The sequence below is a fragment of the Copadichromis virginalis genome, linkage group LG12 (assembly GCF_057382275.1).
Source record: "Copadichromis virginalis isolate Kocher_CV1m ecotype Utaka linkage group LG12, C_Virginalis_male_GT1.1, whole genome shotgun sequence".
Lineage (NCBI taxonomy): Eukaryota > Metazoa > Chordata > Actinopteri > Cichliformes > Cichlidae > Copadichromis > Copadichromis virginalis.
This window is the reverse complement of record NC_140629.1, coordinates 5,254,200-5,278,188: the sequence shown is the minus strand read 5'-3', so window position 1 is coordinate 5,278,188 and position 23,989 is coordinate 5,254,200. Positions and strand designations below refer to the sequence as shown.

At 41.2% G+C, this 23,989-nt stretch overlaps 1 protein-coding gene and 2 long non-coding RNA genes across 4 annotated transcripts; 2 read left to right on the top strand and 1 right to left on the bottom strand.

Moving 5' to 3' along the window:
• The first annotated feature begins 370 nt into the window (after positions 1-370).
• On the top strand, positions 371-3,643 carry LOC146696365 (uncharacterized). The gene is made up of 2 exons (XR_014923232.1): positions 371-444; positions 2,762-3,643. It is a non-coding gene; the product is annotated as an uncharacterized LOC146696365 (long non-coding RNA).
• A 780-nt stretch (positions 3,644-4,423) lies between these two features.
• LOC146696364 (uncharacterized) lies at positions 4,424-11,855 on the bottom strand. 2 transcript variants are annotated; one of them, XR_014923230.1, is made up of 4 exons: positions 11,340-11,855; positions 6,360-6,484; positions 5,687-5,837; positions 4,424-5,593 (listed from the first exon to the last, which is right to left on the bottom strand). It is a non-coding gene; the product is annotated as an uncharacterized LOC146696364 (long non-coding RNA). The 2 variants fall into 2 exon arrangements; XR_014923231.1 differs by lacking the exon at positions 5,687-5,837.
• A 73-nt stretch (positions 11,856-11,928) lies between these two features.
• On the top strand, positions 11,929-17,876 carry LOC146696363 (kelch-like protein 10). The gene is made up of 5 exons (XM_085474478.1): positions 11,929-12,245; positions 13,176-13,662; positions 14,653-15,246; positions 17,145-17,294; positions 17,529-17,876. Exons 1-5 carry the CDS (start codon positions 12,112-12,114, stop codon positions 17,826-17,828), a joined length of 1,665 nt encoding a protein of 554 aa, XP_085330604.1. The 5' UTR covers positions 11,929-12,111; the 3' UTR covers positions 17,829-17,876.
• Positions 17,877-23,989: the final 6,113 nt, after the last annotated feature.

Genomic DNA, 23,989 nt, shown 5'->3' with positions numbered 1-23,989 from the left:
AGGCACTGAGGCACCGTCTTCCGCCCCCCGACGCTTCTGCTGCGCCTCCTCCTTCTGACAGGAACTACCTACAGAACAAGCATGAATGATGCCTGAGTGGACACACACAACTCACAAGTTCCTGGCTCTGTCAGCTCCTCTGCAGAGGGTTTCCCTAAGAAGGTGGACCTAGCAGGGTCACCGGGGGACGGGGAGCTGTGCCTCACGGCCCTCACTTCGTCGGAGAAACCCTCATGCAGAGTTCAGAAACTTGTGTGTTGAGTATGTCGCTGTGAGCCTCCACCATTGAACTAGTGGGTGCAGCCTGAACTGTCTAGAGACAGATCAGACCAGCTGCACAACACAGACACTTCAAACCTGAGGACAAATCTAAGAGAACAGAAAAAGGAAAGGAAACTTAGCTTAGAACCATGCAGCGCTACAGGAGACGGCAGCACTGCAGAGGTGAGGACCGGCACCTGTTTGAAAGAGACAAATGCACACAAAATAAGTGTTTGTTGTAGAATGTGCAGCATGAAAGTAGCATGCATGTTTTGCATAGAACTGTTTTATGCATCTGCATTTCACAAAGAATGACAAATTGGTATACGGGACAACAAATAAAATCTAATGTATAGAAAAAAGATAATAGGATATGCCCATGACAATAAGAATGATAAAGGACTTCACAAAGTCAATTTATTGCTAAAGTGTGATCTTAGAAAATTGCTATTGTGCACCACACTAAACAGAACAAATTCTGTCAAAACTTACTTTTGCAAGATCCCACAAATGTTTTGCAAGATCTTGAGAGTTTTTTTCTTTGCATTTATCATGCTTCCATCAATACCTGTAAAGCTGTACAGAGTACTGCAGCTGGTTGTTAATGAATGCAACAAAGACCACCAGATCAAAGTACACCTAGCCACGAGTGTTTCCCCTTCCACTGAGCACTATCTTCATCTCGCAAAATACATGTTCAAATTTTTTTTCTTCAATGTGCCTTGCGAGGCTCCATAACATACCTATCAATCTGTGAGCATTTCTCAGAGGCTGCAGCAACTGCAGCTTTTGAGGAAGTTGCAACAGCACATTTGTGAATTCTCACGCGTAGCCCTACAGGAACACCCACAGTTACAAATACCATAGCGACCAACATCAGTGCTACTACTGCCCACAGTTCATGTAAAGGAAACATAACGGTGTCATACAATAAACTACAGAATCAGCATTGTTGTCTGTGAAGGTTCTCAGTCATTCAGGTCATCGTAGTCAAAGGAGCTTGTAAAGAAAAGCGTCTGGACTTCTTTAAGTTGCTTGAAGACGTTTCACCTCTCATCCGAGAAGCTTCTTCACTTCATCAGCATTGTTGCACAACCGTGTATTCAATCTTGTTACCCTTCTTTAAAGTCCACCACCTGTGCTGCAAGTGAAGTTGATGCATTAACACATTGAAAGTTGTGGCACTTCTCATTATTTGACGTGCACAGCTGCTCTGTGTGAGGGTCAAACATTTGTTTATTCAACACCTGTGAAGGTATCAGAAAAAATGCATAGATAGCAAGAGAAGCAAATTAAAGCACTGCACGTGCTTTACGTGCTATGACATGCTGCACGTCATAAAACCCAGTTTCTTGATTAACATTTTTAAGAGTTAAGTTGTAATACTTTTGTGCATTATTAAAACAAATCCTAAAATTCTGTATCACTGTGCTGTTACGAGAAGGTAGCTTGAATGTAGGTATCTGGCCCTGTGTAAATCTTGAGCATGAGTGATGTTGTGGGACAGTGCACCAACTACACAGGTACAACAGCCGGAGAACCAAGAACCAGGAACAGCTACTTGGTGATCCCGACACAGACTCCAGCTTTCCATATCTGCATCTGCAATGAATATTAATAGAGATAAAATACAATCTTTTATCCTGTCTTCCTTCTCTCAGCCCAACCGGTCGCAGCAGATGGCCCCGCCCCTCCCTGAGCCTGGTTCTGTCAGAGGTTTCTTCCTGTTAAAAGGGAGTTTTTCCTTCCCACTGTCGCCAAAGTGCTTGCTCATAGGGGGTCATATGATTGTTGGGGTTTTCTCTATATCTATGAAGCACCTTGAGGCGACTTTTGTTGTGATTTGGCGCTATATAAATAAAATTGAATTGAATTGAATACAATTTGCGCTCTCAGAGTGCTTCTTGTTTGTTTTTGTTGTAATCTGACTGTGGATTTTGATGTTTTTAAAAGCATAATACAGCAAAAAAACAAACAAACAAACAAAACCCAGAAGGCCTTTTAAATTTCTTTAAATATTGTTCTGCTTTAGTCAAATCAAAAGATTGTATATTATTAACTTGAAATTGAATTGTGATTTTAATTTTAGGAATAGAATTTTAAGAATATTAGTTTTTACTGTCTCCAAATGGACAGGTAAAAAGCAGCTTTGAATTGACAGACCTCAAATAATAATATATTTCTTGGATTCGAGGGGGCACCCAAACTCCACCTACACTACTGTGCTAGACAGCAATATCACAGAACAGTGAACTCTTGGCACACACAAAAAATCCCCAGTGTAATCAATCCTCCACAGCAATGAAACACTGGATTATTGGGTACAGACACTCTCTTGTAGCCAAAAGGTCAGAGGGTTAGTCCTTTCCAAAGCTATCAAAACATCATTTAGCAGGGCAGCGGCAAACAGTGTCTGAAAAGTGACTTTTCATAACCACTGTCATACTTATTAGATATTAAATTTACAATTGTTTTCTTCTCTGTATTGTTATCCATTCAGAACCAATACAATTATCCTGATAGATGCAGAAGGGAATGTGATCTTCACAGAGCGCACCATGCTTGACTGTGACACAACCAAATGGAGCACCAGTTCTTTCCAGTTCAAACTGCAGGAGTGAAGACACAATGGAGGAAACCTACTCTGTGCCTTTCTGCATCATCTCTCCTTCCGTTACCTTTTCCTCACCATCTCCTTCAGCTGAGCCTCATGTGACCGCAAAGACTCATCAGCACTTTTTTTATTCAGCTAGTCACTAGCTGCCTCGTTAACATCAGTTTCATATATTTCTTACTTTTGATTTAATTTAAAGATGTATGCTAATTTTTTAAAAAAAGCAAAGATGCCAAAGGACATTTAGAGTTTTGTAGAGGAAAATATTTTACCTACATGTCATGAACCTTCTCAAAAATTATAGATTGAATGTAATTTGGTAAATATAAGATTGGTGTGATGCCATTTTCTGTCATGAACGCTAGACATTGTGGCCCTTTCACACACATGGCAAAAGACAGGAGATGATCTGTGTTAGGCACATTACATGCAGTACGTTATGACTGGTTCTGACATTAGTGGTTTTAAATACAGCTTGTCTGGGTGAAGTGTAGAAAAGCTCGTCTGCGGTGCATGAATACATGCTTTTTGGTGTCCGATGTAACCTTCCATCCATGATTTACATTTTATGCTCTATTTTCAGGCTGCAGGCTAAATTGGCATCCTATGACAAGTCCTAGGGTCACATATATTTTTCTAGAAGATTTAAGTTCACACGAGTCATCACCAGGATTACTGGCTACTTTGTAAGTTTCTGATTACCCTTTCATTGGTGTTTAGGTAATTTTGCGTCACAGCATCAAATGTTTCAATGCACTGTTAAATGCACTGGATCTTGAAAAAACAGCCTGAAAATAAATAACAGTTTATCCAAACACCTCTCTTTTTGATTGTTGCATTATGATTACGGATACAAAATAACTGTCAGGAACCATGTGCTCACACACATATCAGTATAGGACGATCTGATTTCCTCGTGTCAGCATAAATCATCGTTTGTGCTGCTTCTGTTTTCAAAGACATTAATGAAAATGTAAAGGTCAAATGTACTGTTTATAAGATTGGGGAAAACTGCAGTCAGCTGAGACTGAAGAAGTCACTTGGATGAGTGACGAAACGTTTCTCCCACTGAAAGTGTCCGGATGAACAGAATCAACCTTTTGGAATTTACTTACCCGGATGATTAAGCACGCATCAAGACGTTGTTTTATTAATATTTTTAAAATGATAGCGGCACAAACAACAATTTTAGGAGCACAAACCAGCACAAACATAGCACAACTGATTGACACCAATTTTGTTTGATTCCATTAATATGAGGGGGCTGGTTGACCTCTGATGACCTCTAGAAATTTTTATTAATATCTTTAAAATGATAGCAGCACAAACGAAAATTTTTGCAGCACAAACGTAGCACAAACGTTTGATACCACTTTTGTTGGATTTGAAGAAGGTGGGGGGGCCAACTTCACTCACATTTTGGAGACCGTTGATCAAACGTAAATATGTCCAGTCACTTTTGATTCAACCTGCTTAGCTTGATCTCACATTTGCCGTTTCCTCTATCTCTATCCCCTGTGTGTGTCTGTTTGTGTGCTTGTGTGTTTTTGAGTGTGTGTGTGTGTGCGCGTGCGATGATCTCACATTTGTCATTTCTTCTTTCTCTCTCCCCTTGTCTTGTGTGTGTGAGTGAGAGAGAGATTATCATCTAATATTTGCCATTTCCTCTATCTCTTTCCCCTGTGTGTGGGTGCATGTGTAAAGGTAAGAAGCTTAGTAATGAAGTAAATGAATTCATTGACGGGTGAACAAACAAGGGCAACACGGTGGCACAGTGGTTAATATAGTTGCCCGCACAGCAAGAAGGTCCTGAGTTCAACTCCACTATCAGGCTGAGGTCTTTCTGTATGGACTTCTCATGTCCTCAAAGTGTTTGTGGGGGTTCACTCCACGTGCTCCGGCCTCTTTCCAAAATCCTAGTTTGTGGAGAAACTCTGAAATGCTCTTAAGTGTCTAGGGTTGTCTGTATCTGTGTTAGCCCTGTAACAGACTGGTGACCTGTCGAGGGTGTACCCTGCTTCTCGCCCTAAGATAGCTGGGATAGGCTCGAGCTGCCCTGTGACACTGGAAAAGAAACACAGCAGAGAATGGATGGGTGGCTGATCAAACGTAAACATTTCCAGTCACTTTCAGTTCAAGCTGCTTAGCATGATCTCACATTTGCCAATTTCTCTATCTCTTCCCCCTCTGTTGTGTGTGTGTGAGATATTCTCACTTTTGCCATTTCTTCTGTCCCTTTCAACTGATCTGTGTGTGTGTGTGTGTGTGTGTGTGTGTGTGTGTGTGTGTGTGTGTGTGTGTGTGTGTGTGTGTTTGTCCCACATATTGCATACTCTGCTTTTGTCCTCAAATCAGGTAGGAAGTGTCTGTGTGGTTGAGCTGGTCTGGTCTGTCTAGACTTTCACTAGATAGATCAGGCTGCACCCACCTGTGAAACAGGTGGAGGGTCACCAGGACATGCAGAACTTGCTGACAGACTCCTGGCCACCTCTTGCCTCCTTAGTAGAAAGGGGCCACTCCCAGAGGCAGAGGGCTGTGAGGCACCGCCCGCCGGGCCCTCTCCTTTGGGAAAACCCTCAACACTGGGCCGAACCTTGGAGTTCTGTATGTCCATTCAGGCACACTCCATGCTTGATCTGTGGGCAATTCCTGTCAGAAGTGGAGGTCACGGTGGAGGCGTTGGAGGGCGGAAGGCGTTCCCTCAGTGGCTCTCCTCTTCTGAGATTGTGTAAAAACAAAAGTTAATGTAGTGTAAGCAGCTTGAAAGAAAGTAACTGAACTTTTTTAAATTTCTGGGAGACGGTTGCTCACACGCGGGCGGCACAGTGGTTAGCACCGTTACCGCACAGGAAGAAGGTCTTGAGTTCAGCTCTACCGTCGCTCTGTGTGGAGTTTGAATGTTCTTCCTGTTTTTGCGTGGGTTCTTTCCTTGTACTTCGGCTTCCTGCCACAGTCCAACGACCTGCAGTTAGTGGCAATAGGTAATTGAAGAGTATAAATTGGTGATAGGTGCGAATGGTTTTCTGCGTCTATGTGTTAGCCCTGTAACAGACTGGTGACCTGTCGAGGGTGCACCCTGCTTCTCGCCCTAAGATAGCTGGGATAGGCTCGAGCTGCCCTGTGACACTGGAAAAGAAACACAGCAGAGAATGGATGGGTGGCTGATCTAACGTAAACATTTCCAGTCACTTTCAGTTCAAGCTGCTTAGCATGATCTCACATTTGCCAATTTCTCTATCTCTTCCCCCTCTGTTGTGTGTGTGTGAGATATTCTCACTTTTGCCATTTCTTCTGTCCCTTTCAACTGATCTGTGTGTGTGTGTGTGTGTGTGTGTGTGTGTGTGTGTGTGTGTGTGTGTGTGTGTGTGTGTGTCCCACATATTGCATACTCTGCTTTTGTCCTCAAATCAGGTAGGAAGTGTCTGTGTGGTTGAGCTGGTCTGGTCTGTCTAGACTTTCACTAGATAGATCAGGCTGCACCCACCTGTGAAACAGGTGGAGGGTCACCAGGACATGCAGAACTCTTGCCTCCTTAGTAGAAAGGGCCACTGCCAGAGGCGGAGGGCTGTGAGGCATCCAACCCCCATCTCATCAATAGGGGGGTATGATCTGAAATAACAATAGATTGATAATTGCAAGTTTCAATAAGTGGAAGAGGACATTTATCAGTGACAAATGAATTTATCCAATAGAACATTTTGTGGACAGGAATATAGTCGGAGCATGCCCTGGATGAGTATCCTTATTAGAGCTTCTTTCTAGGTTAGAGAGCACACAGCTTGTACCTCCAGCTAAAATGAGATTGTGTGTTGTCATATCCAGAATTCACGAGAATTAATAGACAATTAAGGTTTCATCATCCCATTTGGGGGCGTAAATGTTGGCTTAAATCAGTTCATAAAGTTGTCCATAAAGTCCATAATGTTGGCCAACCACAGTAATACGGACCCATAATAAGGACCCATAGGATCAGATAAAATGGTTGATACAGGAAATGGGACGTTTTTACCCATAAGGATGGCCACCCCTCTGTCTTAGAGTTAAAGTTGGAATGGACTATTTGGCCAACCCAACCAGTCTTCAATCTATATCGGTCTGCTATACAAAGGTGAGTCCCCTGTGGAAAAGACATAGCAGATTTTTTCAGTTGTGTAAGCACCTTTTTGTGCTTAACAGGGTGATTCATAGACTTAATGATCCAACTTACAAAGTTGGCTGCATAACCCGTAAGCTTCGCCTGTATATTGACAGCAGCCATAGAGTTATCTAATCAAAGAGCAACAGTATGAACGTGTGTGTGTGTGATAGCCACTAACGTCTAATCACACTTATGTGAATTAACTTATATTTAAGCTATTTTACTTTAAATGTAAGTGATATTTTCTTTTGAAAATCCTCTAAATTAACTAGTTTTAACTATAGACCTGGTAACTAGTCTGGGATATTTGTAGCTGATGCTCCATTTTTGTACCAGTAGGTGGCAGTGTGAGACCATGGTTTGGCCTGTTGTTAGTAGTCAGAAGCATGCTCAGCACTGTTTTCTCATAATGTTACATGTACTCCCTGCCTTATCATTTCTTTCCTGCTTGCAGGCTAGTATTGTACCAGAAATAGAAAATAAAAGCAGTCACACCCGATATATTGCATAGATTTATTTGAAATACTTATTACTTGTTATTCTGTTTTCTTTTTATTCTGTTTCTTCGTTACTCTGTTTCTTTCGCTCCGGGACCACGTGCACGTAATTTTCGTTACACCTCATGTAAACATGTGATGCGAATGACAATAAAGAATCCATGAATTCTTTTGGACCTAATACTGATCTTTGAGGTATGTCACAAGCAACATCCATCAATTTAGATTCCTACTCATTTATTTGTACATATTGTTGCATATTCACTACATAGCTTTTTATCAGCCCAAAACCACTCCCCTAAACCCATACTTTCCATTATTTTTATTAGAATTTCATGACTGACAGTATCGAATAAGGCTGCCACAAACGTTTATTTTGATAGTCGACTAGTCACCGATTATTTTTGCGATTAGTCCACTAATCAGATCATGCAACACAGAGCTTACTGCACCAGCATGCATCTGCTCTAATATAACTATCATTAGCTTACAGCTTTAAGTGTATGTGCTAACTAAAAAATAAAGACAAGATGATAGTTTATTAAATTTTAATTAAATTTGCAGATTGTTTCGGTGAAGTTTAATAAACTCAGCCGTCTGCTCCTTGCTATCTAAAATATAACAGGGCACCGGAGTAAATTCTCAAGCATCTCACACTTCTGATGATCAGCTGTCTGCTCCTTGCTATCTAAAATATAACAGGACACCAGAGTATATTCTCGAGCATCTCACACTTCTGATGATCAGTTGTCTGGTTGACGTTTATTCAGCTGTGTAAAAACCAATGACTGTATAAATTATAACTTTAATCTCAGCCAAACCGATTTACTCAGGAACAAATGAAAAAACCCAAACAATAACATTTTTAAGTTATCTAAGTGACTTAGATATCATGTTTAACCTGAGTAGCGAAAGACGGCGGTGGGTTTGAAAACGATTTGCCGGGAGTCCGGTGTTCTCACCGGCTCTAGCGAGCCTTGAACCCCAGCTAGCTATCGAGCTAGTGCTCTTGCTCTAGTGTGAGAGATAAGTAGTTTTAAACCTTGTGATCCACAAAAAGTATAACGATAAAAGAACTGACTGCGTTACAGTCAGTGCGGGAGCAGCGGCTTCGCTCATGCGCGATTCATTTGCCGTTTGGACGCACAGGTGTTGTCTCATGATATCACAGGTCTCCTGCCCTGATAGCAGCTGGGGGAGGACTATCCTCCGCCTGTGAGCGCTTTGGCATGGGTGAGGTGCCCAAGGTAGCACCGCTGCCTGTTGCGAGTAAGAGCGATATGCGTTTTCACGTCAAAAAGTCGTCATAAATAAGTCTCCAATAATACCAGAAAAAGTCGCCAGATTTGTCGCTAGTCGCTTTTTAGAAAAAAAGTCGCTAAGGGGGTCTGAAAACTCGTTAAATATAGCGACAAAGTCGCTAAGTTGGCAACACTGCAGTTGGCGTCCTTGTACATGCAGTGCTGCCATCTTCTGTTTCAGTCCGTTATTACACTCTCAAATCCTACTACTTATTCATGTGTCTTTTGGGATCTTACAAAGCTACGGAGCCCCGCAGGGGACATGGGAGAAAAAAAAATTAAGACAGACTTTTGCGAGATCTCGCAAAAGTTTTAGCCGCATTCTTCGGAGGCCGCCAGCTCGAAGCCGACCGGGAGGTCGAGGCACGATGTGCCGGGAAAGCGGTGTTCCTCCCGGCTGTAGTAGGTCTCGACCTCCCGTTAGCTTCGAGCTAGTGGGTGTCAGATCTCCAAAAACGTCGGAGCACTTTTGCAAATATGTGATGTCTTGTAAACCGAGCAGGTATCTGACGTTTACACAACTACATTCACGCCTCAAAATATCTTAAAAGTGTATTTTGTGACCCAGAAAGAGTAATATTACAACTAAGTAGCTGCCGCCATTGTTGGAATTCAACTTTTGCGAGATCTCGCAAAAGTCTGTCTTAATTTTTTTTTCTCCCATGTCCCCTGCGGGGCTCCGTACAAAGCTTCAAACGACACGTCAACTATTAAATTAGTCTTCGACGATTTTGATAGTCGACGTAATCGTGACTAGTCGACTAATCGTGGCAGCCCTAGTAAATGGTAAATGGCCTGTATTTATATAGCGCTTTACTAGTCCCTAAGGACCCCAAAGCGCTTTACATATCCAGTCATCCACCCATTCACACACACATTCACACACTGGTGATGGCAAGCTACATTGTAGCCACAGCCACCCTGGGGCGCACTGACAGAGGCGAGGCTGCCGGACACTAGCGCCACCTGGCCCTCTGACCACCACCAGTAGGCAGTAATTTAAAAAAACAACTCCAAGTGTGTACTTCTTATTATGTAGGCCAGGGGTGTCCAAACTTTTTGCAAAGAGGGCCAAATTTTATAAAGTGAAGATGCCTGGGGGCCAATGGTTCCTTTTGACTTTTTTTTTCATAACAAAGTTACATGAAAATATAATGAAGAACAATTTTAATAGTCACAATTACCCGTTATTTTTAAAATAGAAATGTACCTAAATAAAAGACACTGAGGCAAGCATTTACAACTCTAAAGACACAATTCTGCCTTTCATTTATATCTGGAGAGTCAGACAACATTGAACAAACTGTATAGAATACCCTACATTTCCATGAGTTTGCAATATCTTTGCCTAATGAACATTTAAACAGGCCTTATAAGTAATGAAAAGTGTTCTGTTATCAATAAAGTTTTTTTAAAGTGAATTTCGCCCTTTGACTTTTACAAGACCTTTCAGGAAGCCAAAGTTTTTCACATACTGGAAGATTGCACAACTGGAAGTTCACTTGCTGCAAGAAATAAACACATTTGTAAATTTACACAATATGTACACAACACACTCAACTATGAATTAAGAGCATAACACCAACAGTTAAAACCAAATCTTAAGAGTTTAACAAAATACGTTTCCTTTTGTGTATTGCATTAGCATGCTTTATGCTTTTTACTGTTCAGAAACACATGAGTAATGCAGGGATGTCACTCCTGGAGGCCTGCTCTTCATTTGATTCAACTGTGCTAAACCAAAAAGAACTAAAACATGCATAGCAGCTCTCCAGTACAGAATTTGGGCATCCCTGGACTAATGAGAGGGGTGATACTGAGATCTAGAGTTTAGTAAAGCAATTAGGTCTGCTTGGAGGGCAGTGGTTGAGATGCATAAAATATCACGCAAGTGGGAGTCACTCATCCTTGATCTCAATCGGTTCTTGTTTAAGTTCATGACAGAGAATGTTTGCTCACACAAATATGTGGAACCAAATTGACCCTGTGTACGAGAAAATGCTAAATCCCTGGTTTGAGACCGGATGTGGGGTTGTACATTTCCGGTAGCTTGACTTTGCGGTCAATCGCTACTGCGAAGATATCCTCCAAAATCATGTCCAAAACTCGAAAACGGAAAGATCGCGTTAAGTTACAAAGAGCAGAAGGTGGGAACACTCACCACTGTTGTGTCATAAAAAATCTAATGATCAATTTTGACATTTAAAGAGTTTAGATCGATCAGTTGTTTACATCACTCAACACAAGCAGAACTGCATCACTGCAGCAGAAGACACATCGTCCACATTCAGAAGCACATCTCTGTATAGTGACTGGTCTCATGATTTAAACAGGCAAATGTTCAGCATTCAAACTACAGGTGAAGAACAGTCAAACCAGATGTTCCCCCCATTACGTCGAGATCAGCTAGTCAAGTACACACCTACACAGCATGTTAACAAACCCTGAAAAAAGCCACACAAAAAATGAATGATTGCTGGTAACGGTTTCTATACATTAGTATTTACGAAGAGTATGTTGTGACTTACCTTCAAAATTACAGCGGTCCCTCGCTAATAACGCGGTTCACCTTTCACCTCGCTGTTTCGCAGATTTTTTTAGTGCAAGTTTGCATGCTTATTTTTTTTTTATGTCACATTGTGTCCTGATCGCTGCAGACGATCTCCTCCGTGACGTCTCTCCTGTACAGTACAGAATCGCTGCATCGATCGCTGGCAGTGTGACTCTGAAGTGCAGTACTGTATGTCCACGATGTCCACGAAACGTTTTGCACCGTCAAAAAATAAAATTGGCTACTTGATTTCACCTATCGCTGGTTATTTTTAGAACATAACACCCGCGATAAACGAGGGACAGCTGAGAAATATAACATTTGAATCCCTTTTCTCTTTTGCCCTGAGGTGCAGGGAAAAAATATCAACAAGTCGATGAACATCATTTACAGATATATTGGGTAAATGCCCAAGACATCTATAGAAATGTAAATTGCCGCTTGATTCATTCATTTGCTTAACTTGTTTTGGACCATAAACCAGGTGCGAATAGGACACCGGAAACAAAGCTCCCCAAAGGCGTTTCCGCACCGGAAGTAGCATATGCTAACGTGCACACAGTCAATTAACGGAATGATGCACTATGATTTTCAAATATAAACAGAGTAGTGACACTTTCCAGGCAGCATAAGTTAACGTAATCAGTAATTTAGACAAAGTACCTCACAAACTGTAGGCAGATCTCTAAAGGAAAACACTAAACAGGAGATTTTTTAGAAGTTTAAACATCTTGAGTAACATCTGAATAATGACCAGCGCCCGTAGTACCGTCTTTAGGGAGCTTTTTCTGGATGGACAGGTTTGTGACTCTGTGATCCGAGCTGGAGATGTTGAGTTTAAAATTCACAGGATCATCCTCTGTAACTGCAGTGCATACTTCAGGTGAGCAGACCTGTGTTGTTTGGCTGTGGTTTGGTTCTGCATTTATCCTACTTCAAAGTTTTCATGTAACACAGTGCAGCAGGTATTGGGAGGTTTCAATGTTACACTGTACTTTTTGACCACTAGAAATGTTCTGGAGCAATTTTTAGGGGGGAAAAAAATCAGTCCTGTATTTTTATTTAGTTATTTATTTTGGGAGGTTTGTTGGGATACATATATAGTGTAGGTTTGTGTTTGACTCCACAATGAGCCGTTAAGAGGTAGTTTGAAAGATTACAGACGCTATAAACTGGCTTTCTCATTATATTTCATCAGCACGACAACAGCAGCAGCAGTTCTAATAAATTTGTGCACAAACTGGCCTGCACCAAAAGGACCACATCAGTGGTGATATTAGCTGTGCCTTCACCAGTTTAGCTGAAATTGTATGTCTAAATAGGCAGGTAATCAATTTGGGGCCAGACTGAGAGGTGGCCAATGATATGCCATTTCTGTTGCATTGGGACATGTCTGCTCTTTCCAATTCTGTCTAGTCAGTAAATTTGATAATGTGAAATTCAGTTATTATATTTGCAGCTATTTAATGCCTGCTGTCCCCTGTCGCCCTAACCCTGTTACTGTATAGGAATATTTGCTACAATGCCTAGACAACTCTATATCTTTCTGTCTGTCTAAACATAGCAGCAATGCTGAATGTTTTTCTGCACGTCTGAATAGATGACCTTAAATAGGAGATTGCCCATTTGAAATCAAGTCATTTTAGATTTTTGTTACTTTAATTTCATATCTCTTTGATCACAGTTTGCTCAAGTAAGCATGCAGCTGAAAAATTATACAAATGCTATTTAACTATGAGCTGCACGACATCAGGTACTTTTTAAGTTCCATGACAGAGAGACAATGTGAAAATGCTGATCTGAATCTGCACAGGGATCTCTTCTGCTACAAACCACTACCATCAAACAAGATCTACAACTTCCCCACTGTGTCTCCAAAAGCAATGAGCCTCATTTTGGAATATGCCTACACCCAATCTGTTGTGGTGACGGAGGACAATGTACTGGAGCTGTTGGCGGAAGCAGACCAGTTTATCGTGACTGGCGTCATTCAAGCCTGCTGCGACTTCCTGGAGAGGAAGCTTTGTGTAAATAACTGCGTCAGTATCTACAATCTGGCACACTTACACAACTGTCCTGACCTCAGGGGAAAGGCCTTTCTCTACATCCTCCATCACTTTGAAGAGGTTGGTGCACTCTCCTTGGAGTTCCTTCAGCTCTCTGTGCAGCAACTATCAGATCTTATCGAGAATGATGAGCTCAATGTGAAGCAGGAGAGCACTGTGTTTGAGGCCATTCTCAGATGGATCAACTATTCCCCTGTGGAACGTGGGTGTGACATGCCCGCACTGCTCAAGCAGGTAACTGAAAATGGGATATCAATTTAATTGCACCTCTAAGTGCATTTATTTTGTTTATTACTCAGTGAGGGGCTGTTGAATGAATGGTACAGTTTGAAAGTATAGAAAGCAACTTCCGCTGTAGCAATTTGAATTGGGAATAAAAAATAAAACATAAGCTTGATGCCTGATGCAAAAAAAAAAAAAGAAGTTTGATTGTACACTATTGTGTTTACAGAGTTGGGTGTCCAGGCCGCCCACCTGCTCGCCCATCAGCCTTTTATGGCTGACGTGTAAAAAGCTAAAATTGCAATGGCAGAATTACTCAAACTTAAGGCTTGGTAATAGAGTTAATGTAGGGGAATCATTCTTCTTCATTCTTAATCACATTGGGGGGTGGGGTGGGGGGGTGGGGTGTTTCTAATTCACTTGGGAGTGTGCATCAGAAGGTGCTCATCATTTAGTCCTTAATAAATTGTAAAAGTATTATTTACACTTGCGTCCAGATAAAACTGGCCGTTGTTTTGTACTTTCAGAAGTGCATTATTGATAATGTGTCTGAACTGCACTTTAGCTTTTCTGACAGAAAAGTTGACTATGCCCATCGTGTTCTGCCAGAACTTACTGACTGGACCTTAGGCATTTACAACAGGACACACCCTCATTGTGGGACCTGTTTCTACAGCAGGAGGTTACTCAGTGCTCAGATAATGGCATTGAAGCTTGACTGTGGCACCACTGCTTGTTTGGAGGTAATGCCATGACCTGCCATTGCTGTTTGGCAGGTGATGCTGTGGCTCTTTACAGGGTCTTTAAGGGCAATGCCACAGCTGATTGGAGGCAATGCCAGGAGCTACCATAGCTATCTGGGTGATTCCATGACATTTTGATTATAGGGATAGTGCTATACTTCACTAATGGGTGGTGGCATGGTGGCTACATCCAACTCTTATATACAGTCTAATGTTGTATTTCTTGCCTTTTCCCCTTATGATTCTTGTTTTCATCCAGGTCCGCCTACTATTAATACCCACTGAGTACTTGGTTGGCACTGTGAGCAGAAATGATGTGGTGAGTAGTAGTCCGGCATGCATGGATATGGTAACCACTGCCATGAAGATGCTAAATGAGTCCATTGTGGAGAGACCTATGCCCCAAACACGCCTGCCGTCTGAAGTCTTATTGGCCGTTGGTGGATGGGTGAGTCATTTCCCAAGTGTCAAGATTGAGTTGTACAATGTCCGAGCTGACCACTGGGTGCCGCTGAGCTGGACACGGTATGCTTCTCTGGGATTCTACGGTTGTGCTTACCTCAATGGATGTGTCTATTGCATCGGAGGTTTTGATTTCACAAGCTATTCACGTCATGTGAGAAGGTTCAGCCTCACCAGCCAAACCTGGACAGAGGTGGGGCCGATGCATGAAGAGCGGGGCTTTCTCAGTGTGGCCACACTGAATGGCTGCATATATGCTATGGGCGGGTGCCAAAACCAAAAGAAACTGAAAACTGCAGAACGATATGAGCCTGACACCAACCAGTGGACTATGATTGCATCGATGCACAAGCGCAGGGCAGAAGCTGGTGCTGCAACACTACACGGCAAGGTAAGTGGAATTGAGGTAGTGGAAGATCTCTGCCATGTTGGTTTTGTGGAGAAAGTGGTGGACAAAGTTAACTGGTAATGCTAACAACCTTGGTTAACAAGCTGCGTCAATAAAATGTACAGTCACATAATTCCATTAGAAATGCACCTGCCACTGCCTTAATCTGTCAGTACACGTCCCAAAGCAGTCACAAACCCAAATTGTAGCCAGGACACTATCCATATGGATTAGGTTTTTTTTGGCCTTTTGTGTCTGGCTGTAAAAATGATTTTTAAGGCTATGTAGTTGGATTTACAACATATGGGGATTTATTATCTTTTGGAGCCAGCCAACCAACGCATTTATGCACTGGAACATGAGAGCACAGTAAAATATTACTTTTCTGTGAGTTTCTGTGCAAAAAACATTTTTTAATAGTCTTATAAAGCTGGCCAATGGGAGTAATTTTTAAAAAGTGAATGTTTATTTATTTATTTTAGATTTATGTCATGAGTATTGAGAAAGACATTCTTTCCTTGGTTGGTACTTTTTTTCTTGCAAACTTATAACAATCCTGCAAAGGATTGTTTTGGTTTTTTTTGGTTCGGTTGGGATCTCTTTGTTAATTTAATCTCAGTAAACATATGTTTTTTTAAAAAGAATATTATGGCTTGGCAATTTCTTTATTCCTGTTTTATTTGTTTTGCTTAACATGGCACTGATTTGCAAATGTACTTTTCAGCTTGAGGGCTTAATCATCACTGGACATTTCTGTGGAAAATATGAATAGTTTATGAATTGTATCAGTTTTATAATATTTTATTTTTAAGCTAAATATTTCTATTACCATTAATCCAACAGCTCAGGGAGAAGGTTATGGTTACTTCACCCTCACATCGTGAAAAATAGCAATTTTATAATTTCTGCATCCATATTTTTTAAGTCTGCAAAATACAGAAAATAAATGCAGCAAACCTCTGCTAAAACTAAATGTTTTAGGATAACACCATCATTTTTAGATTTTTACTACTATTATGCAAAGTAGCTACACAGAAATCTGATGAAAACATTTTTAGTTTTTCACAAGCGCATGGCACAACATCGAAGAGCCACCTCCACGGGACAAGACTCAGCAGTCCATCTGCATCTAAAGGACAAAGGTCACTCTTTCGAGGATGCCAATGTTCACATTATGGACAGGGAGGACAGATTGTTTGAAAGAGGAGTGAAAGAAGCCATTTATGACCACTGTGAGCGACCATCTTTGAACAGAGGCGGTGGCTTACGACACCAGCTGTCTGCCATCTATAATCCAGTTTTGAGTTCCCTTCCCAGACGTCTTAACGCCCACTCACATCCTGGGCCATCTGATCTCAGGAATTCGCTTGATAAGGTGGGGCCAGGTTTCACAATGAGCTCACCTGAAACCCTGGCTGATTGTGACCCACACCCTCTTTCACACCTTGGCTCATGTAATTAGGTAGAGGATCATCAGGGGGTCCTTTGTCCCTCTTGGGGGGAAACTCCCACAGGGCTTAAATCTGGGACTCTCCACCATTTGACTCTTAGATCTGAAGAAGCTTCTCGGATGAGAGGTGAAAAGTCTTCAAGCAACTTAAAGAAGTCCAGATGCTTTTCTTTCCAAGCTCCTTAGAATACGATGACCTGGATGACTGAGAACCTTCACAGACATTTTTAGTGTTTGTAAGTTTTTTCTGGAAGCTGAAACATTTAATTCTAGTAAGGCAAGGCAAGGCAAATTTATTTGTATAGCACAATTCAACAACAAGGTGATTCAAAGTGCTTTACAGAGACATTAGAAACAAAAACAGATAAAAGGCATGATTTAAAATTGATTAAAACAAGCAAGCAAACAAACTAACTAGTAATTTTGACTTAAACTTGATTTTAATTTCTAGGTGTACATTTGTGGTGGTCTTACTGAAGATGAACCTCTGTCATGTGCTGAGTCCTACAACCCTGACACCAACCAGTGGACACTGATCACACCCATGGAAACCGGGAGGACTGGGGGAGCCGTGGTCGCCTACAATAACGAAATCTTTGTAGTAAGAAGAGCTTAAAACATACTCTTATTACGGACAGAAATTCAAACATGGAATGTTTACTGTACCTGTATTTGGGAGTCTGTATTATTTTCCAAGTACCATGTACTGGGTTATTGGAATGTGATTTCTATAATTACCCTAGAATCAGATATTTTGGAATCTGGAGACCTATTTACTTTTTTACAACAGAACATTTTTACGTTACAGACTGTAACAAGTCCTTTGTCTGCACAGGTTGGTGGCTTTAACGGTATCACTCAGTTGCGTAGTGTCATCGCATATGACCCAAGAACAAGACGCTGGCGCAACGTTGCTCCCATGTTACACCCTCGTAAAAACTTCGGCATTGCAGTGCTGGAGGACCAGCTGTATGTGGTTGGAGGTTTCTACAATGGCGGCTTATTCTGCAATCTGGAGTGCTATGATGAAAAGACCAACAGGTGGTACATTGTCAGCGACAAAGGGATGACCCAAGGTGCTGTCAGTTGTTGCGTTCTGAAGCGACACCCCGATCTGACTGCTTATCTTCCATAATTATTTCACATAAAGAAATAAAGAAATACATTTTTCATCAATAAAAAACTGGCTGTTTCTCTGCTTAAGATCCTGAGGTCTGACATCCCAGTGAAAAAGTCTCTTTTAGCTGAACAGAGAACTTGAACTTTCTTTTCAACATGATGGGCATTTGCAGCTTCCACATTTTATGGCCACAAGGGAGGTTAACAGCTATGATATTAAGATCCCATTGGTAAAAGTCAAATCGTTTCTTCACTAATAGGTGATCCATTCAAGCCGCCATCTTCATCTCTACCACCAGCGTTTAGCCAGCTCAACCATCTTCAATGTAGTTTTCTTGCCTACTTTAATGTCCAATTAAAGTAGATGAAATCCAATTAGAGTCACAAATTAGAGTTACTAAGGCTGACTGTAATCGGATCCACAGTTTATGAAGTGAATGCATCGTGTCACATCAGTAAGACTTGAAACTAGCAATGGGACATAAATTCTTCATAAACTGTTGAATTAGGTTATATATCACTTTACAGAAAGAACTTTTTTCCATGTAAATTTTACACAGATGTCATTTTGAATCTCTGCTGGCCTTAAGATATGAGGAAAGTTAAAGTTACTCCAGCTGTGGCGTCAACTTTCAGACGTCAGGCGTCAATTACCTTTTATCTTTTTTTAAGACACTGTTTGAGAGAAATATTCATCATGTGTTTATTTCGATAGCAGAAACATTTTTTTTTGTAATTACTGGTTGATTCTAAACAACAGGGCAGCTTCCGTATACTCTGTATAATGTGTTTAAATATGATTGAGCTTCTTTTAGTAGTAGAAAGGGATGTCATTCATGCAGAAGTCAGGTTGCAGGCTCTCAAAGGTGCAGTCAGATGTGTCCATGGCACAGCGACCGCAGTGGCAACTCAAAGCCACAGGGTAGGTGACGATCGGGTCTACACCAGGTGGGCAGGCGGGAAGCTCAAATGTTTTATAGTACAGGTCCCGGTATGTGCACACATGCTGGTACACATTGCTGAATGGTATCTTGATGACAGGGTCCTAAAGGGAGGGGAAATGAAAACAGTGTCCTTACAAAAATGTTGTTATAACACTACAGAAGCAACTGTTTTTAAACAAGAAATTCACCTAAAATGTTAAATGAAGTTTCAAAGTCCTGGTTTTAGGCATAAAGTCTTACTGTTAAACTGTTGTGCATCACAGTGAGGGAAAGTTGATGCTTTCAATGAACCATGTGCCAACACAGTGCAGGGGAGCTACCTAAACGCTACTCCCACAGAGGTTGATTATCTTGTTAATAGTGTTACATCTTCAGTGCGTTCAAGTCTGCATACTGTGCTCCTCAAATTTAGAGCTAATGGACTCCCTGGTATAACTCACAAATGTACACCATAAAGTCATCAAATATACTTTTGGTTCTGAGGGATTTTTAAAAGTAGAAAGGGAGGCAGAGCCTTCAGCTTTCGGGGCCCTCTTCTGTGCAACCAGAGTCAGACACACTCTACTGTTAAGGCTTAAACCTTTTGGGGTTTTTTTTTCATAAAACATATAGTTGGGCTGGATCAGGTGACTGAATCCTCCCTTAGTTACACTACAATAGGTCTAGCCTGCCGGAGGCTTCCCATGATGTGGTTTTATTGGATTTATTTTCTTATGCTCCACTCTGCTTTTAATCATTATTTATTATTAATCTTTGGCTCTTTTCCACAGTGTGTCTTTTTTCCCGTCTTCCTCCCCTCACCCAAAATGATATGTTCTTGTTTCACTTGAACAATACCACCTATGTTTGCACTTATGTAAGAACAAGTATCACTGCTATGGAGTTTTCATGTTTTGCATGCAGACTCAGGGCTGCTAGTCTCCTCTTGGCATTTTCTTATTTAAACATTGGTGACTTAGAACCTCAAAGTTTAGCAGCACTCTTTAGCAGCACTCTTTTTCCTTTTTCCATCAAACATTTCTTTCAGCCATCTGTTTTTATCAGTTTATATGTGGCTGTAATTAATCTACGGCAGACCCGACCATGTTTCCATGCTTTTCAGCATGCACTTTATTCACGCTTGTCGTTCACACACTGGCTGCAGCTTTCCAGCTTGCAGCCACAAACTCCAACATGAACAAACAGTCAGGACTGAATTCAGACTTTAAGCCAGCGAGGTGTGATTGTCGTCCACATGCGTCCGCCTACCTTGCAGCCGCACCGCAGACCACACCCCACCACAGTGGCTAATATTTATTCAATAACCACAAAGTACAAAAGATAAGATTAGATATTTTATTTTTCAAAGATACATGATTATACATAGAATAAAGAAAGGTTCTATAAAAATTACACATGGTGTAGAAAAACATTATAACATACAAATGAATGTTTTATGAAAATCTGACATGTTTATTCAAAGCATAAGAATAAAAGTTTTATACAGGGAGTGCAGAATTATTAGGCAAGTTGTATTTTTGAGGAATAATTTTATTATTGAACAACAACCATGTTCTCAATGAACCCAAAAAACTCATTAATATCAAAGCTGAATGTTTTTGGAAGTAGTTTTTAGTTTGTTTTTAGTTTTAGCTATTTTAGGGGGATATCTGTGTGTGCAGGTGACTATAACTGTGCATAATTATTAGGCAACTTAACAAAAAACAAATATATACCCATTTCAATTATTTATTTTTACCAGTGACACCAATATAACATCTCCACATTCACAAATAGACATTTCTGACATTCAAAAACAAAACAAAAACAAATCAGCGACCAATATAGCCACCTTTCTTTGCAAGGACACTCAAAAGCCTGCCATCCATGGATTCTGTCAGTGTTTGGATCTGTTCACCATCAACATTGCGTGCAGCAGCAACCACAGCCTCCCAGACACTGTTCAGAGAGGTGTACTGTTTTCCCTCCTTGTAAATCTCACATTTGATGATGGACCACAGGTTCTCAATGGGGTTCAGATCAGGTGAACAAGGAGGCCATGTCATTAGTTTTTCTTCTTTTATACCCTTTCAAATTCAAATTTTATTTGTCACGTACACAGTCATACACAGTACGATATGTAGTGAAATGCTTGGACAACTGCTCGTGACCTAAAGAAAACAAAAAAGGAAAAGGCTATGAATAAGACAGGAAATAAATATGAAAAATTAAAAAGGGTAAATTTAACTAGGAAGGAATAAAATATAAATTAAGGTTAAAAATGAAATAACTGTACAACACAAATTAGAATGAAGGGTAAATTTAACTGGGAAAGAATAAGATAAAAAAAAAAAAATATATATATATATATATATATATATATATATATATATCTTGCCAGCCACGCTGTGGAGTACTTGGACGCGTGTGATGGAGCATTGTCCTGCATGAAAATCATGTTTTTCTTGAAGGATGCAGACTTCTTCCTGTACCACTGCTTGAAGAAGGTGTCTTCCAGAAACTGGCAGTAGGACTGGAAGTTGAGCTTGACTCCATCCTCAACCCGAAAAGGCCCCACAAGCTCATCTTTGATGATACCAGCCCAAACCAGTACTCCACCTCCACCTTGCTGGCGTCTGAGTCGGACTGGAGCTCTCTGCCCTTTACCAATCCAGCCACGGGCCCATCCATCTGGCCCATCAAGACTCACTCTCATTTCATCAGTCCATAAAACCTTAGAAAAATCAGTCTTCAGATATTTCTTGGCCCAGTCTTGACGTTTCAGCTTGTGTGTCTTGTTCAGTGGTGGTCGTCTTTCAGCCTTTCTTACCTTGGCCATGTCTCTGAGTATTGCACACCTTGTGCTTTTGGGCACTCCAGTGATGTTGCAGCTCTGAAATATGGCCAAACTGGTGGCAAGTGGCATCTTGGCAGCTGCACGCTTGACTTTTCTCAGTTCATGGGCAGTTATTTTGCACCTTGGTTTTTCCACACGCTTCTTGCGACCCTGTTGACTATTTTGAATGAAACGCTTGATTGTTCGATGATCACGCTTCAGAAGCTTTGCAATTTTGAGACTGCAAGATATCTCACTATTTTTGACTTTTCTGCACCTGTCAAGTCCTTCTTTTGACCCATTTTGCCAAAGGAAAGGACGTTGCCTAATAATTATGCACACCTGATATAGGGTGTTGATGTCATTAGACCACACCCCTTCTCATTACAGAGATGCACATCACCTAATATGCTTAATTGGTAGTAGGCTTTCGAGCCTATACAGCTTGGAGTAAGACAACATGCATGAAGAGGATGATGTGGACAAAATACTCATTTGCCTAATAATTCTGCACTCCCTGTAAAAATCATGTTCTTTGATGATCATGTCAATAAAATCATGTTTCACATTTTAAAACATACGGTACTTAGAAAAGTGTTCACAAAAATGGTTTTAGAGAACTCACACACATTTTTACTTTTTCCACAGTGCCTGTATGCCTCTTCCAAAACTTTGGGCTTTTCACCCTCACACACAATAATAATATTAAAATAATATTTGTACATAAAAATAAAAATGTTCAAATCTAAATTCTGATTCTAATGAATGAGAATACTTTATCAAATCCTAAGGAAATTATAAGGTTACAGTTGCTCCAAGACAATGAGAACAGTAACAGACTGCATATGTTGTTTTTTAATTTAGTACAAAGTTTACAAAATATAAGAAATAGATGTAATATGTACAAATAGCTCAATTATAAATATCCAGTTTTATGATTATAAGTTTCTGCTGCGCTATATACATATGGACAGTATTTTTTTTTTAAATATCCATGGAGGAGAGAAAAAGAGAACTTATCTCAGACTGAGCTTCTAGTAGGAGATCAGTATGAGAACAGAAAACAAAAAAACCATGTGGTGGGTATGTGGTAAGAGTTTCCCGGTGTAGACAGCAGCATCCAGTCCTGCAGCATCTCTGCGCTGGAGGCAAGTATCTGAGGTGTTTGGAGGGAGGAGGGGGATGAGGGTATGTCTGTGTCTGTATACGTGTGTGTGTGCGCATGTGTATCCTGTGTTCAGCTGAGAGAGTGTCCCTTCACCCGGTTGGGCAGAAGTAAACAGTCCTACAGCCAACCTTTTAGGCTCTCTGCGCCTTGAAGGGTGTAGCGCAGAGAGCCATAACACAGTCTCGTTATAAGGGAGAAGAATTTGTTGTTTTCAGCCACCCTCGGCCTTGAGGTCCTTCTAGCAGTAACTTGGGTAGTTAGATGAGAGAAATGGTGGTTGTTTGGGTTTAGTGCGATCGAGCTGCATCCAATTTTACAGCAGATCTAAATGTCCGTCAATGATCTGTGTTCAATAAGAACAGTCTGGGTACTCAGAGCCCATCTTTAGGTTTTATAGAACATGACTGAGAGACTCTCTGAGGGTTAAAGTTAGACAAAACTAGACAAGGACATAAGAAACCAAGCAGGAAAGATAAGATGAGGGAGAGGGAGAGAGATGCAACCGCCTCCGTTAGAGCCAAAGAGAAGAAGTCAGTGAACGTGTGAGTTCTGGGTGGTTATAGCTTTTTGGGAAGAAACTATTTTTGAGTCTGTCAGTCTTTGTGCCGATGCACCTGTAGCACTTTCTTGAGGGAAGTAGGTTGAACAGGTCAAAACCAGGGTGGGAGCTGTCCTTGATGTTTGTTGCTCTGTTGAGGCAGCAGAAGGAATAGATGTCCATCAGGGAGGGGAAAGGGCCACAGGTCATCATATGTGTTGCCTTGACTACTCCTCTATCCACCTTAGTGCAACTGTCATAACATGCTGTGATGCAGTATGTCAGCTGGCTCTCAATAGACGAGCAGTAGAAGGTCAGCAGCAGGTTGGAGTCCAGTTTGTGCTTCCTGAGGACCCCTACAATCAATTCTTTGGTCTTTGTCACATTGAGCTGCAAAGGATTCTGCTTGCACCATGTGACAAAGGACTTACTCACAGCCTCACTCTCATCACCCATGTATCCAACCACCACAGAGTCATCAGAAAACTTCTGAAGATGGCAGGTCTCTGTGCAGTGGATGAAGTCTGTGGTGTAGAGGGTAGAGAGCTGGTCCAGATGGGCGTAGACATGATTGAGCAGGTACATGATGGCGTCCTCAGCTCCGAGGCGGGGCTGGTGGGGGAACTGAAGGGGATCCTGTTGTGGCATGACAATAGGCTGGAGCTGGATGAATTTTTCCAGTGTCTTCATGACGTGTAAGTCACAGGCCTGT

Bases quoted from the DNA above. Each gene is read 5' to 3' on its own strand.
- LOC146696363 (XM_085474478.1), top strand. From the start codon at position 12,112: ATGACCAGCGCCCGTAGTACCGTCTTTAGGGAGCTTTTTCTGGATGGA. The intron at 12,246-13,175 runs GTGAGCAGACCT...GAATCTGCACAG, and splicing joins AACTGCAGTGCATACTTCAG to GGATCTCTTCTGCTACAAAC. The intron at 17,295-17,528 runs GTAAGAAGAGCT...TTGTCTGCACAG, and splicing joins ACAATAACGAAATCTTTGTA to GTTGGTGGCTTTAACGGTAT.